A 15,954-nucleotide genomic window follows, 5' to 3' on the forward strand; every position below is an offset into this window, starting at 1 on the left:
CGTTAAATAATATATGTGCCAAAATTCCCATCGCAAGTATCCTCATAAACACAACCATTTTAGGGCTTAAGAGAAAGTAAGCAGCTGAAAGACAAACACATGTGTAACAGTATATTGGATCCTGGCTTTAAAAATTATATAAAATTAGTCCTATATCGTGATTGAAGATTTTGGTCATATCGTCCTCCCCAGGGCCGAGTACAGACCTTTTGAGGGGCATGTGCTGAAACAAAAAAAGGGGACCCCCTCCAAATAAATATCACATAATAATCGTCTTAAAAGCTTTTATATTTTACCAACGAAATATGTGCTCTCTTTGGAGGTCAAAGAGAAGTAGTTTAATTTCTCAGAAATATAATTTAAAAATTTACATTTCATTCCTAAAACTGAACAGAAAGACTTCTCAAGTTAATTGCACGCTTTAGTTTCTATGAATCATTGTTATTGTGATTATTTTTGGGGTTTCAGTAACAATTAAAGGGATAGTTCACACACAAAAAAAAAATGAATATTCAGTCATCATTTACTCGCCCGCATTGTTTTAAACCTGTATGAGTTTTTTTATTCTGTTAAACACAAAAGAAGATATTTTGAAAATAAATGATGGTCAACACATAGCTGATGGTACCCATTAACTTCCATAGTAGGAATCATCAAAAATATCTTCTTTTGCATTCAACAGAACAAATAATTTGATACAGGCTTGGAACAACATGAGTGTGAAGAAATTAAAACAGATTTGTCATCTTTGGGTGAAATATCCTTTAAGATATTTTCTAAGAATTGTCACAGGTTATACAATGCTTTATTTACTAAAGTGGTGCTTTTTTAAATTTATTTAATAAAAAACAGTCACATTTCTTTAATGTTTATAGCCACTTTGTGATTAAATAGACTTGACTAAGCAGGTGAATGTTTATTTGGCATAAACCAAAGAACTGGACTGATTCAATTCTGAAATAGATTCCTCTATAGCAGCGGTTCTCAACCTTTCTTACAAAAATACCCAAACACAAGACATTTCTTAATTCTTGGTTTTGTTTAACTTATTTAAATGCTTATTTTGGATAATTTTAGTAATCTTAAGGCTCTCTTGGAAGTTTGTTGAAGGCCCCTGATGGGTTGAGAACGATTGGTCTATCACTATTTGACTAACAAAGCCTCTCTAAATCCAGCCACACCCAAAGTGATTGAGACCTTCAGTGAAGCTCCTCCTACAGCAATCCACCAATAAATGCTGGAGTCAAACACAGAGAGAAATCACTTCATATATGACAACTAAAAGCTTCATGACTTCTTGATGGTGTTGATAGAAGAGCTTGAGAAGATGAGAGATTCACAACCAATACTGAAGAACAAAGAGGTTGGTGTTTATTTTTCAATCTTAATTATTGATGCTTGAGGAATAATCACACTGAAAACAATGATTCATTGAATTTAATACATTTTTTTAAGGTAAGTGGTTGCAATCAATTTATTTAAGCTATATTTTAACAAAAAAGATTAGTAAAGTAAAATAAAATATACAACTTTTGTTTAAATGTAGCTTAAATAAATTGATTGCAACCACTTACAATAAAAAATTGATTAAATTCAATGAATCATTGTTTTCAGTGCACAAATACAGAAAATTATTCAAATTGATTAGGAAAAAATTTAACTAAATACATGATAAATAATAGATTCAGTAGAATTGCATGTAACATCAGGTAAACTGGTTTATCAAAGCAAATTCCAGTGGATTAAATGGCTGTGTTCTTTGGGAATTTATCCATGACTTTGGCTTTGGAAGTGCAATGTTCCACTAAGTAAACTATAAGACTGGACATTGACAATAAATTACAGGAAATTAAAGGAATGAGATAACTTAATTCACTTAAAGGTAAAAACTTCTGAAAGAAAAAAAGACAGCATTAGTGGCAGCAGTTTGCCAGTTACTTACTGTAGATGTTATTTACTGGAAAGAGTTTGTTCAAAGTTAAATGAATGTTAAAACATTAACAAGTTTTTATCTTTACAAAATAAACAGCTAAGCAACAGAAAAAGGTTGATGAGGATTTCTGGTTGCCAAATGCTTTGCATAATGCTGTTATTTTATAGTTTTATTCTGTAAAGATGAAGACTTGTTAATGTTTAATGTTTATTTATCTTTGAAAAAACTCTTTCCATGATTAACATCAATTTAAATCTACAGTTATTGGCAAACAGCTGCATAATTAAAGCAAAACATTTTACCATGATGAGGAACAAATACATGACTGAATTTTAACAATTTAATATGTTTATTTTAGATATCATGATGGAAATAAACAAGGACAATCAGCCTGAACTGAATAAAGCTGATGAAATGCATCGTAATATTACAACAATACAGAATGTTGCACAGAAAGGAACTCGAAGAACAGGAGACAAAACGTTTGAAAAGAGTGTGAAAAGAGACGAACGCCATACGGATCGCTCAAGGATTCACAGTGAGGAGAAGCCCACGTGTCATCGCTGTGGGAAAAGTTTCAGCAGAAAATCAAACCTCGCAATGCACATAAAAATTCACACTGGAGAGAAACCCTTCGCTTGCCATCAGTGTGAAAAAACTTTCCCAGATAAAACACAACTTCAGAAACACATGAGAACTCACACTGGCGAGAGACCATACACTTGTCACGAGTGTGGAAAATGTTTTACCCAAATATCACACTTAAAAGATCATATGAAAATCCACACTGGCGAGAAACCATACACTTGTCAGGAGTGTGGAAAATGTTTTACCCAAATATCACATTTAAAAACACATATGAAAATCCACACTGGAGAAAAACCATTCACGTGTGATCTGTGTGGAAAGAGTTTTTCATGTCCAAGTAGCCTTAACATACATGCAGTAATTCACACTGAAGAGAAACCTTTTACATGCAGTCAATGTAAAAAAAGTTTCAGAAGTAAAAGCAACCTTACAGCACACATGAAAATTCACAGTGAAGAGAAACCTTTCGCTTGTCTTCAGTGTGAAGAGTGTTTCAGAGATGCAAGTCAACTTAAGACACACATGACAATTCACACCGGAGAGAAACCATTTGCATGTCATCTGTGTGAAATGAGTTTTACAACTAAAGGCAATCTTAAGTCACACATGAGAATCCACACTGGAGAGAGACCTTTCGTGTGTCATCTGTGTGGAAAGGGTTTTTCACAACTAACTAACCTTAAGATTCACGCAAGAGTCCACACCGGAGAGAAACCGTTTACATGCAGTCAGTGTAACAAGTGTTTCAGTATTAAACCCAACCTTAAAGTACACATGAAAATTCACAGAGATGAGAAACCTTTCGCTTGTCTTCAGTGTGAAAAGTGTTTCCGAGATGAAAGACAACTTAAGACACACATGACAATTCACACTGGAGAGAAACCATTCAGATGTCTTCAGTGTGGAAAGAGTTTTAAAAGTAAATGCACTCTTGGGATACACATGGCAGCTCACGCTGGAGTGAAACCATTTGTGTGTCATCTGTGTGGAACAAGTTTTTCATATCTATCCAGCCTTAAGATGCATTCAAGAGTTCACACCGGAGAGAAACCTTTTGCATGCAGTCAATGTAAAAAAAGTTTTACACGTAAAAGCAACCTTACAGAACACATGAAAATTCACAGTAAAGAGAAACCTTTCGCTTGTCTTCAGTGTGAAAAGTGTTTCAGAAAAAAAAGTCATCTTAAGACACACATGAGAATTCACACTGAGAGAAACCATTCAGATGCTATTAGTGAGTTTCAAAAATAAAAATTCGCCCTAATGCACACGTGAGAATTCATGCTGGAAAGAAACCGTTTCCATCTGTAGAGTAATGGGAGACACATGAGTGGACTTTCTGTTGTAACGTCTCAGATGCGATTTATACGTTTGCATAGGACCTACGTTATAGGCTATATGCTGCAGTTTTCATTTAAACTTCTGCGTCATTGTTCACCTCGATGTGCATTACAAGTTCAGATCACAACTGTTGGTCTAAAAATGAACTCATGAATCAGCCCTAGTAAAAAAATAGTATGCTATTTTTAATTTTGATACACTTCAGTATACTTGCAGTCACACTAATGACCATTTAAAGTGTGCTATTGATTAGTTTACTTTATTAGAGTGCTATTTTGGAACAGCTAATTTTTTACTTTGTATATTTTAGTCGTAATTTAATTGTAATAAAGTACAACTTTAAGTTTATTTCGTGTACTTTTCTGTGTTAAATTGGAACATCTTACTGTGGTATTGTGCATTGTAATCAACTTAAACTTCTTTACCATATATATATATATATATATATATATATATATATATATATATATATATATATATATATATATATATATATATATATATATATATATATATATATATATATATATATATATATATATATGAAGAGTTTCGTTGCAAAACGAGATAAATCCATTTTTTTTAACATTTTTGTCAAAACATGTTTATTATTATGTTATCATGTTATTATTTTGTTTTATGGTGCTACTTAGTTGTATTTTAAGTTATGAAGCTTTTAAATCAAAACAAACAAACTGCAGTTGCATGGAAATTAATTGGAATGCACAACCAAAAAACGCGATTTCTGAACAATTAAAAAAACGGTGGTTATCTCGTTTTGCAACGAAACTCTTCATATATATATATATATATATATATATATACTGTATGAAGGTTTTCAAAAAAACTAAGTAGCCTACATTAATCCCTCATCTAGCGATTCAAATACTCTAGTAATTAAACATCTAAAATGATCATTATTTGTACGTTTTCTGAGAGGTGCACCGTCCTATTAACCTAAAACTACTAAGATACTTGGACATACACATGTTTGACATCTTGGTTTCGGTTTAAAAACATGCAGGAATTTGAAAAAAAAATGCCGGACTTGCTTGATGTTTAAAGAGTTATTAAGAGTTCGGGACTGATTTATGTTAAAAAATTATTAAGATCGACAAGACTCGTGCTGACTGACAGAACCAAAACGCAATGCACCCACAGACACACAAGTGCGCACTGACATTTCAGAAACATCCTTTTTGACAAGAATTTACGAAAGCATAATAAGCATTACAACAAACTTGCTGAGATCTTTATTATCTATGTCTATACAGCGTTTGCGCGAACAGAACGAATTGTTTAAAAAACTTTCTCATTAATCTTCATCTAATAAATAAGTAGGTATTCATTTAAAATTTCAAATAACAGTATGCTCTTTTATTTAAAATTCAGTTCTGACTTAGTTCAAAACAAGAACATAATTTTAAACAATAAGGTAATTAGAAAGATTTAATTCAAATGTTTCAGTTGTTATTTACTAATTTTATTTTTATGTTAATTGCAATTCATGTCATAGTAATCTTAAGTTTAAATTTTGCTTTTAAAATGTTACATTTTAATATTTTTATTTATTTACTTATTTATTTTATTTTTACCTATATTGACAATAAAGCTTGCTTTAACTTAAAGTAATTAAAAGATCATCTGTGATCGAAGTCACACGGAGTTATTAACGAATATATTATTATCAGAGTGCAGCATTTTATAAAGGTTTTCTGGTCTTGTGTAGTAAAAAAACAAAAAAATGTCATTTTTTTTTACAGTTGGGTTAAAAGAAGTTTGATATTAGCAGCAGTTTTTAAATTTTAAACGAATTCCAAAACAGCTCAGGTTTCTAAATAAGGGCTGGCGCAGAAAATGTCATTCCATAGATTGCACTCATTCACTTCACACACATATTTGACGTGCTTTAAGAGGTTTATAATTTAGCGCTGTTCCAGTAAACACGTGATTATGTCTGGATGAAATTTTTTTCATTCAAATTCAAATTTTAATTATAGATCCTGTTTTTGACATCAATTCAAATTCAAGAATTAAATTGGAATTCAGGAGTCATACCCAATAAAATTCTGAATTCTGCACAAGCATGTGGTTAATAGAAGTGTTAACAGAGCTGTTAGCCGAAATGTTTATGTTTCAGTCACATCAGTGTTAATGGAGCTGTTGATATCCCATTATTCCAGACTGATAGTTCCCATTTACACCAAATTCATCTTAAGCTCTCATCTAAATTACTATGCAAAGCACATGTTTGTGTTTAAATAGGCTGAGGCATGTAATGAAATATCATAAAAGTATGTGACAAGTTTGTCAACTCTCAAGTTTTGGGGGGTCAAAGAGAAGGAGTTTAATTGCTCAGAAATGTTATAAAAATTGACATTTCATAAAAACTGAACAGAGAGACTTTTCAAGTTGGGGTCCAGAAACAATACAAAGCCAAAGCGCAGTAACTACGCATTTGGTCAAAATTAAGTTAAGGGTTGAAATGGGCTTTGTGAGAACTGATGTGTCTTATGACAAAGTCTCCTGGTTCAATTTTGTCCCATTTCAGAGAAACGTGTGTGCCAAAATTGCAGTAACATGTTTGACCTGCTGGTGTAAAACACTTTAAGGGCATTTTTCTCGGTTTCAGTGTTTGCGTAGTTACTGCACTTAGCCTTTGTAGGGCAAAATAAAGGGATAGTTCCGTACTCAGCCTACTCACCAGCATGCAGTTTTAAAGGTCTTGTTTTTCCTGATCCCATTTTTCAAACTTTAGTTAGTGTGTAATGTTGCTGTTAAAGCATAAATAATACATGCAAAATGATAACGCTAAAGTTCACTGCCAAGTGATATATTTTCTTTAACAGAAGTCCCGTTTAAAGCAGCGAAAGGCCGGTTTGGACTACAGCTCTCTACTTCCTGATTGTATGATGTCAATAAAAGAGGTTTTGACTAAACTCCCACAGTCGCCAGATAAACTCAAACGGCAAAGCTAAGCTGCTATCGAATCACAACACACTAAACAAACTACACAATCAGAACTCGTACGTATTTCTGAAGGAGGGACTTCATAGAACAAGAAAAACATCAGACCGTTTTGAAAATTACGATATACAGATAAGTAAATTATGTGAAAAATACAGCATTTTTTTACACATGAAACATGAACACATGTTATATTGCGCACCATAAACACAACATAGCTTCAAAAACACAGGAAAAACTCTAAACCTGTATGAAGTTTTTATTCTGTTGAACACAAAAAAATACATTTTGATAGTAACACATGGAACACATAGGTTTTGAACAACAAGAGTGATGAAATGATAACAGATTTTAAGATTTTAACAGACCTCTTTAAGAAGCTTCTACACTGTAAAAAATAATATGCCCCATCTACTCAATAAAATTGTGGCAACAGATTACAAGCAATATCATTAATTACATTCAACAAATCAAAATTGATTTAGATTTACTCTATAAACTCCTTAATATTAACATATTCAAAAAGCCAAACTGCAATTTGCAATTAAAAATTTTATTAAAATTTAAACAAAAATATTGGGTATACTAGACAATGATCTAGCACTATACAATAAAAATATTATTAACGTACGAAAAAATGAAGGAGGAGTTATAACAAGGGAGGAGCGAGTACGAGTCATACAACACTATACAACACTGTTTTAACTTATGATTCACTACATGTTCGTGTCATTTATATAATATACACGCGCCTATTTCCAACATAAGACAGAAGTCTTACTTACCACGTGTAACTCGTCATGACCCGGTTCTGAAAATCCACCGCATCAAACACACACGCAAAACTCCGCTGCTAATCCGGATAATAAACTATATCCATTGTTTCCATAAGGCTGGATGTCTTCTCCTTACATCCAAAAACACACTTCTTTTGTTCCATTGTTGACTTTTGAAATTAAACAAAGCTGAGTGGCGTGATAAGCTGTTAGCAAGCTCTAGCGTCTCCCGCTGACTGACGGCTGGGCGGGGTTTTCCGGGGGAAGTTTTCCGGCGGAAGCCCATATAAAGAAGTGATACGTATCGAAAACCCCTGAAACGTCAGTTATAACCGTAATCGAAAAAAATTAGCCGAAACTTGTACGAACCCTGGCGAAGTGCATTCGGCACAGAAATACTCTGAAACACGCCCAACTGCATTTTTGACACTTTGCCTACGTTTAGCATGAGGAAACAACTCTATAACTGTGTTAATAAGTCAGAATGCTTGAAATACCATTAAACCCCCCCTTTAATGTTATTGTGTGAAGAGTCAGACCTAAAGGTGTTCCTGGTTATTAAAAAGGATCAGTAAGAAAATTAAAAAGTACTAATAGTTTTTTATGTACTTAAATATTTTAAGTAGAACAAAAACTTTTATTTATGAAATGTAGTGGAGTAAAAAGTATGATATTATGATTTGAAATGTTTGTTTTCAGAAGACAAACACTTATAAAATAAATTTGAAAAATGTACTAAAGCAGAAAGAAAAAATACTTAATGTCCACCTCTGTGTTCTAGTCGTGTGATAAATTGCACCACACTGTAAAAAGCAAAAGTTGGTTCAACTTTAAAAATTATTTTAATTTGTAACACCTAAAAAACTAAGTTTTGTAAACTTACATTTTCTTTAAGTTAAAAAATTAAGTTTAATATTTTTTAAGTTACTTCAATTGGTAACACCTAAAATATTTAAACATTTTCAACAATTTCACGTTAAAATTTAAGTTAAAAAAATCTAAATTTTAGGCGTTACCTATTGAAGTAGTTTTTAGGTTGATCCAACTTTTTACAGTGTGTTAGAAAGTCTACTGTAAAGTATGTTGTCCTCAGTTGTATGTCAATGTAATGCTGTCCAGTTATGTAGTATGCATATGTGTATGCCACAAGAGGGCACTAAAGTGTAAGCTACTGCATTATTTGCATTATTATGTTTGTCCTAAGTGAGTTACGGTTGTCTCTTACTGAAAGTTGTCTGATTGTGAGACTGATGTGTCGGCAGCTAGAAAAATAAATATGAGATGATGATCTATATCTATCGTCCACTTTTTCATCCGAATGGAACGCTAACTCAACATCTACGTTCTGTGCGCATGCGCCATTTCCATCAGTAGTCGTCAGAGAGACTGATTCCGCAGCAGGTGCGAGCTGGACTGTGCAAAGTGCGCGTGAAAAGCAAATGTAAGTTGCCTGTTTATTCAGTAGATAATGAATGTTAGTTAATGTGTTGGTAAAGCATTAATAGAATGTTGTCCTGGTTTTAAGCGATGATTATTGATCACTTTTGAAGCCATTTGTCTCGTGCTTTACGTGAATGTGCTAAATGCTAATTATGTTAAGTATTATTTGTCATTTGCAATATATCTTTGCTAAGCATCGTTTGATCATGTTTAGGTCATTTAAATTAGGTATGTGAGTAAAATGTTCAACATGGTTAAATGCTTAAACTAGTTGTTCAGATAGAGAGTGCTTGAAAAATCCTTTAAAATGACACCGAGACCAGTTTATGGGTTCAAGAATAACAAAATATTGGCCATTTGAAACTCGAAAGTCATCACTTTATTTTGTCCTAATGTTTTCCATTTTGCGGGTGGTACTGTAAAACTCCCGTGTGGTCGTCGTTAAAATTAATTGAAATTTTGTTCGCTTGTAGTTTAGCAATTAAATAGGCTATTACAATTTCAAGAATGTTTTACTCTGCACGTCGCCTGAGGAAATATGAAGTTGCGTTGAGCGGAACCAAACTGACAGCGTAGATAGTCGCGTAACTATTTAAATTACCTCAGGAACAAGTTTCGGTTTTCAGTGTTTTGCCGTTTCTGACCAAAAACACTGAAAACACTGGTGGTAGTATTGCATAATAATGTTATTGCCTGTATGCGAATTCCTTTAAGTTATTCTTATTTTAGACTAGGAAACTTCTTTCAGGAGATATTTGCAACAGTTATGGAAATAATGCTTGTGCAATAATACTGAAAGTATATCTGTTAATGTATTTTTTTACTTTGTAGACCACGTAAACACATACAGAAACCCCTTTATACACACTTGTGACCTGTAACTTTGTTCACTGCTGTGTTGTTGAATGGCAAAGAGTGTCAAATTAAACCCTATTGCATGAAACAAACGAAATTCAGTGGTCCAACCGACACCAAATTGAGGAAAGCTAAATATAATCTTTCATCTAACACAGTCCAACCTTTTTTTTAGACCTGCTATCGAACATCGTGGATACTGCACGAATTTAATTAAGACCTTTATTATTTTCCTTTTTCGAAGGAAATTGACTAAATCAAAATTCAGTGACATTTTAGATCTTTATAAATGTAAATCTTCTTTATGGTCGATATTGTAACCGGTGGGATTTGTTTTAAGGTTAAAGAAAAAGACAAAAATTTTCAATATTTTACGATGTTCTTACCTCAACTTAGACAAATTAATACATACCTATTTTTTTCAATGCGTTTACTTTTAATCTTTGTACAGCGCGTCGTGAATGTGTTAGCATTTAGCCTAGCCCCATTCATTCCTTATGTTTCTGCAAAGTGGGTAGACCCATCAGTGTTTAAAGAGGTGTTAACAGACCTGTTAGTCAAAAAAAAAAATGTTTCAGTTACAGTGTTAATGGAGCTTTTATTCCAGACTGATAGTTCCCATTTACACCCAATTCATTACAGTGATTTCTTATGATCTCATGTAAATGGATTTAATGTTTTAGTATCCTACCATATCAATCTGTTACGTCCTGCTCAAGCCGCGCTGTCAAAGTTGGTGGATTAACTTAGGTTACGTGCCCACGTTACTTTCCTGTGTGCGTGATCACGAAAACGTAACGTTTGTAAACGTATTCAAGCACTGCAGTTTTAAAACAAGTGATTTTAAGCCTTTGAAACACAACTATATGCGTGCACTGTTTCTGTGTGTGAGGAGCGTGCAAGTCCCGCAACCGCTGCTCATTAAAGGGACACTTCACCGATTTAGCATTCAGCTTTGTATCTGTAGAAACCCGGCAGTATTACTGAATTACCATGTTTCCCTCCCTCATTTCCCCCTGAGAGGAGAGATATCTGCATTTTTGGTTCTGGAAAAAAGTCCTCCGATGATGTAATATGACGATTTTTGCATCATCGGAGGACTTTTTTGCAGAACCAAAATGCAGATATCTCTCCTCTCAGAGGGAAATGATGGAGGGAAACATGGTCATTCAGTAATACTGCCGGGTTTCTACAGATACAAAGCTGAATGCTAAATCGGTGAAGTATCCCTTTAAGTTTGTGACAATTTTTACCGTTCATTGTCGTTAAATAATATATGTGCCAAAATTCCCATCGCAAGTATCCTCATAAACACAACCATTTTAGGGCTTAAGAGAAAGTAAGCAGCTGAAAGACAAACACATGTGTAACAGTATATTGGATCCTGGCTTTAAAAATTATATAAAATTAGTCCTATATCGTGATTGAAGATTTTGGTCATATCGTCCTCCCCAGGGCCGAGTACAGACCTTTTGAGGGGCATGTGCTGAAACAAAAAAAGGGGACCCCCTCCAAATAAATATCACATAATAATCGTCTTAAAAGCTTTTATATTTTACCAACGAAATATGTGCTCTCTTTGGAGGTCAAAGAGAAGTAGTTTAATTTCTCAGAAATATAATTTAAAAATTTACATTTCATTCCTAAAACTGAACAGAAAGACTTCTCAAGTTAATTGCACGCTTTAGTTTCTATGAATCATTGTTATTGTGATTATTTTTGGGGTTTCAGTAACAATTAAAGGGATAGTTCACACACAAAAAAAAAAATGAATATTCAGTCATCATTTACTCGCCCGCATTGTTTTAAACCTGTATGAGTTTTTTTATTCTGTTAAACACAAAAGAAGATATTTTGAAAATAAATGATGGTCAACACATAGCTGATGGTACCCATTAACTTCCATAGTAGGAATCATCAAAAATATCTTCTTTTGCATTCAACAGAACAAATAATTTGATACAGGCTTGGAACAACACGAGTGTGAAGAAATTAAAACAGATTTGTCATCTTTGGGTGAAATATCCTTTAAGATATTTTCTAAGAATTGTCACAGGTTATACAATGCTTTATTTACTAAAGTGGTGCTTTTTTAAATTTATTTAATAAAAAACAGTCACATTTCTTTAATGTTTATAGCCACTTTGTGATTAAATAGACTTGACTAAGCAGGTGAATGTTTATTTGGCATAAACCAAAGAACTGGACTGATTCAATTCTGAAATAGATTCCTCTATAGCAGCGGTTCTCAACCTTTCTTACAAAAATACCCAAACACAAGACATTTCTTAATTCTTGGTTTTGTTTAACTTATTTAAATGCTTATTTTGGATAATTTTAGTAATCTTAAGGCTCTCTTGGAAGTTTGTTGAAGGCCCCTGATGGGTTGAGAACGATTGGTCTATCACTATTTGACTAACAAAGCCTCTCTAAATCCAGCCACACCCAAAGTGATTGAGACCTTCAGTGAAGCTCCTCCTACAGCAATCCACCAATAAATGCTGGAGTCAAACACAGAGAGAAATCACTTCATATATGACAACTAAAAGCTTCATGACTTCTTGATGGTGTTGATAGAAGAGCTTGAGAAGATGAGAGATTCACAACCAATACTGAAGAACAAAGAGGTTGGTGTTTATTTTTCAATCTTAATTATTGATGCTTGAGGAATAATCACACTGAAAACAATGATTCATTGAATTTAATACATTTTTTTAAGGTAAGTGGTTGCAATCAATTTATTTAAGCTATATTTTAACAAAAAAGATTAGTAAAGTAAAATAAAATATACAACTTTTGTTTAAATGTAGCTTAAATAAATTGATTGCAACCACTTACAATAAAAAATTGATTAAATTCAATGAATCATTGTTTTCAGTGCACAAATACAGAAAATTATTCAAATTGATTAGGAAAAAATTTAACTAAATACATGATAAATAATAGATTCAGTAGAATTGCATGTAACATCAGGTAAACTGGTTTATCAAAGCAAATTCCAGTGGATTAAATGGCTGTGTTCTTTGGGAATTGATCCATGACTTTGACTTTGGAAGTGCAATGTACCACTAAGTAAACTATAAGACTGGACATTGACAAAAAATTACAGGAAATTAAAGGAATGAGATAACTTAATTCACATAAAGGTAAAAACTTCTGAAAGAAAAAAAGACAGTATTAGTGGCAGCAGTTTGCCAGTTACTTACTGTAGATGTTATTTACTGGAAAGAGTTTGTTCAAAGTTAAATGAATGTTAAAACATTAACAAGTTTTTATCTTTACAAAATAAACAGCTAAGCAACAGAAAAAGGTTGATGAGGATTTCTGGTTGCCAAATGCTTTGCATAATGCTGTTATTTTATAGTTTTATTCTGTAAAGATGAAGACTTGTTAATGTTTAATGTTTATTTATCTTTGAAAAAACTCTTTCCATGATTAACATCAATTTAAATCTACAGTTATTGGCAAACAGCTGCATAATTAAAGCAAAACATTTTACCATGATGAGGAACAAATACATGACTGAATTTTAACAATTTAATATGTTTATTTTAGATATCATGATGGAAATAAACAAGGACAATCAGCCTGAACTGAATAAAGCTGATGAAATGCATCGTAATATTACAACAATACAGAATGTTGCACAGAAAGGAACTCGAAGAACAGGAGACAAAACGTTTGAAAAGAGTGTGAAAAGAGACGAACGCCATACGGATCGCTCAAGGATTCACAGTGAGGAGAAGCCCACGTGTCATCGCTGTGGGAAAAGTTTCAGCAGAAAATCAAACCTCGCAATGCACATAAAAATTCACACTGGAGAGAAACCCTTCGCTTGCCATCAGTGTGAAAAAACTTTCCCAGATAAAACACAACTTCAGAAACACATGAGAACTCACACTGGCGAGAGACCATACACTTGTCACGAGTGTGGAAAATGTTTTACCCAAATATCACACTTAAAAGATCATATGAAAATCCACACTGGCGAGAAACCATACACTTGTCAGGAGTGTGGAAAATGTTTTACCCAAATATCACATTTAAAAACACATATGAAAATCCACACTGGAGAAAAACCATTCACGTGTGATCTGTGTGGAAAGAGTTTTTCATGTCCAAGTAGCCTTAACATACATGCAGTAATTCACACTGAAGAGAAACCTTTTACATGCAGTCAATGTAAAAAAAGTTTCAGAAGTAAAAGCAACCTTACAGCACACATGAAAATTCACAGTGAAGAGAAACCTTTCGCTTGTCTTCAGTGTGAAGAGTGTTTCAGAGATGCAAGTCAACTTAAGACACACATGACAATTCACACCGGAGAGAAACCATTTGCATGTCATCTGTGTGAAATGAGTTTTACAACTAAAGGCAATCTTAAGTCACACATGAGAATCCACACTGGAGAGAGACCTTTCGTGTGTCATCTGTGTGGAAAGGGTTTTTCACAACTAACTAACCTTAAGATTCACGCAAGAGTCCACACCGGAGAGAAACCGTTTACATGCAGTCAGTGTAACAAGTGTTTCAGTATTAAACCCAACCTTAAAGTACACATGAAAATTCACAGAGATGAGAAACCTTTCGCTTGTCTTCAGTGTGAAAAGTGTTTCCGAGATGAAAGACAACTTAAGACACACATGACAATTCACACTGGAGAGAAACCATTCAGATGTCTTCAGTGTGGAAAGAGTTTTAAAAGTAAATGCACTCTTGGGATACACATGGCAGTTCACGCTGGAGTGAAACCATTTGTGTGTCATCTGTGTGGAACAAGTTTTTCATATCTATCCAGCCTTAAGATGCATTCAAGAGTTCACACCGGAGAGAAACCTTTTGCATGCAGTCAATGTAAAAAAAGTTTTACACGTAAAAGCAACCTTACAGAACACATGAAAATTCACAGTAAAGAGAAACCTTTCGCTTGTCTTCAGTGTGAAAAGTGTTTCAGAAAAAAAAGTCATCTTAAGACACACATGAGAATTCACACTGAGAGAAACCATTCAGATGCTATTAGTGAGTTTCAAAAATAAAAATTCGCCCTAATGCACACGTGAGAATTCATGCTGGAAAGAAACCGTTTCCATCTGTAGAGTAATGGGAGACACATGAGTGGACTTTCTGTTGTAACGTCTCAGATGCGATTTATACGTTTGCATAGGACCTACGTTATAGGCTATATGCTGCAGTTTTCATTTAAACTTCTGCGTCATTGTTCACCTCGATGTGCATTACAAGTTCAGATCGCAACTGTTGGTCTAAAAATGAACTCATGAATCAGCCCTAGTAAAAAAATAGTATGCTATTTTTAATTTTGATACACTTCAGTATACTTGCAGTCACACTAATGACCATTTAAAGTGTGCTATTGATTAGTTTACTTTATTAGAGTGCTATTTTGGAACAGCTAATTTTTTACTTTGTATATTTTAGTCGTAATTTAATTGTAATAAAGTACAACTTTAAGTTTATTTCGTGTACTTTTCTGTGTTAAATTGGAACATCTTACTGTGGTATTGTGCATTGTAATCAACTTAAACTTCTTTACCATATATATATATATATATATATATATATATATATATATATATATATATATGAAGAGTTTCGTTGCAAAACGAGATAAATCCATTTTTTTTAACATTTTTGTCAAAACATGTTTATTATTATGTTATCATGTTATTATTTTGTTTTATGGTGCTACTTAGTTGTATTTTAAGTTATGAAGCTTTTAAATCAAAACAAACAAACTGCAGTTGCATGGAAATTAATTGGAATGCACAACCAAAAAACGCGATTTCTGAACAATTAAAAAAACGGTGGTTATCTCGTTTTGCAACGAAACTCTTCATATATATATATATATATATATATATATATATATATATATATATATATATATATATATATATATATATATATATATATATATATATATATATATATATATATATATATTATATATACTGTATGAAGGTTTTCAAAAAAACTAAGTAGCCTACATTAATCCCTCATCTAGCGATTCAAATACTCTAGTAATTAAACATCTAA

The 15,954-nt window shown here is 33.0% G+C and overlaps 2 protein-coding genes across 2 annotated transcripts; both read left to right on the top strand.

Annotated features, from left to right (window-relative positions):
- Positions 1-2,296: 2,296 nt before the first annotated feature.
- LOC141362932 (uncharacterized) lies at positions 2,297-3,964 on the top strand. Its single transcript, XM_073865212.1, has one exon. It carries the CDS (start codon positions 2,297-2,299, stop codon positions 3,770-3,772), a length of 1,476 nt encoding a protein of 491 aa, XP_073721313.1. The 3' UTR covers positions 3,773-3,964.
- A 9,495-nt stretch (positions 3,965-13,459) lies between these two features.
- LOC141362931 (uncharacterized) lies at positions 13,460-15,374 on the top strand. Its single transcript, XM_073865211.1, has one exon. The coding sequence runs from the start codon at positions 13,461-13,463 to the stop codon at positions 14,934-14,936; it is 1,476 nt and encodes a 491-aa protein (XP_073721312.1). The 5' UTR covers position 13,460; the 3' UTR covers positions 14,937-15,374.
- The last annotated feature ends 580 nt before the right edge of the window (positions 15,375-15,954 follow it).

Source organism: Misgurnus anguillicaudatus, unplaced genomic scaffold (assembly GCF_027580225.2).
Source record: "Misgurnus anguillicaudatus unplaced genomic scaffold, ASM2758022v2 HiC_scaffold_29, whole genome shotgun sequence".
Lineage (NCBI taxonomy): Eukaryota > Metazoa > Chordata > Actinopteri > Cypriniformes > Cobitidae > Misgurnus > Misgurnus anguillicaudatus.

What these genes read in the sequence shown, in the direction of transcription:
- LOC141362931 (XM_073865211.1), top strand. Translation starts at nt 13,461, where the DNA reads ATGATGGAAATAAACAAGGACAATCAGCCTGAACTGAATAAAGCTGAT.
- LOC141362932 (XM_073865212.1), top strand. Translation starts at nt 2,297, where the DNA reads ATGATGGAAATAAACAAGGACAATCAGCCTGAACTGAATAAAGCTGAT.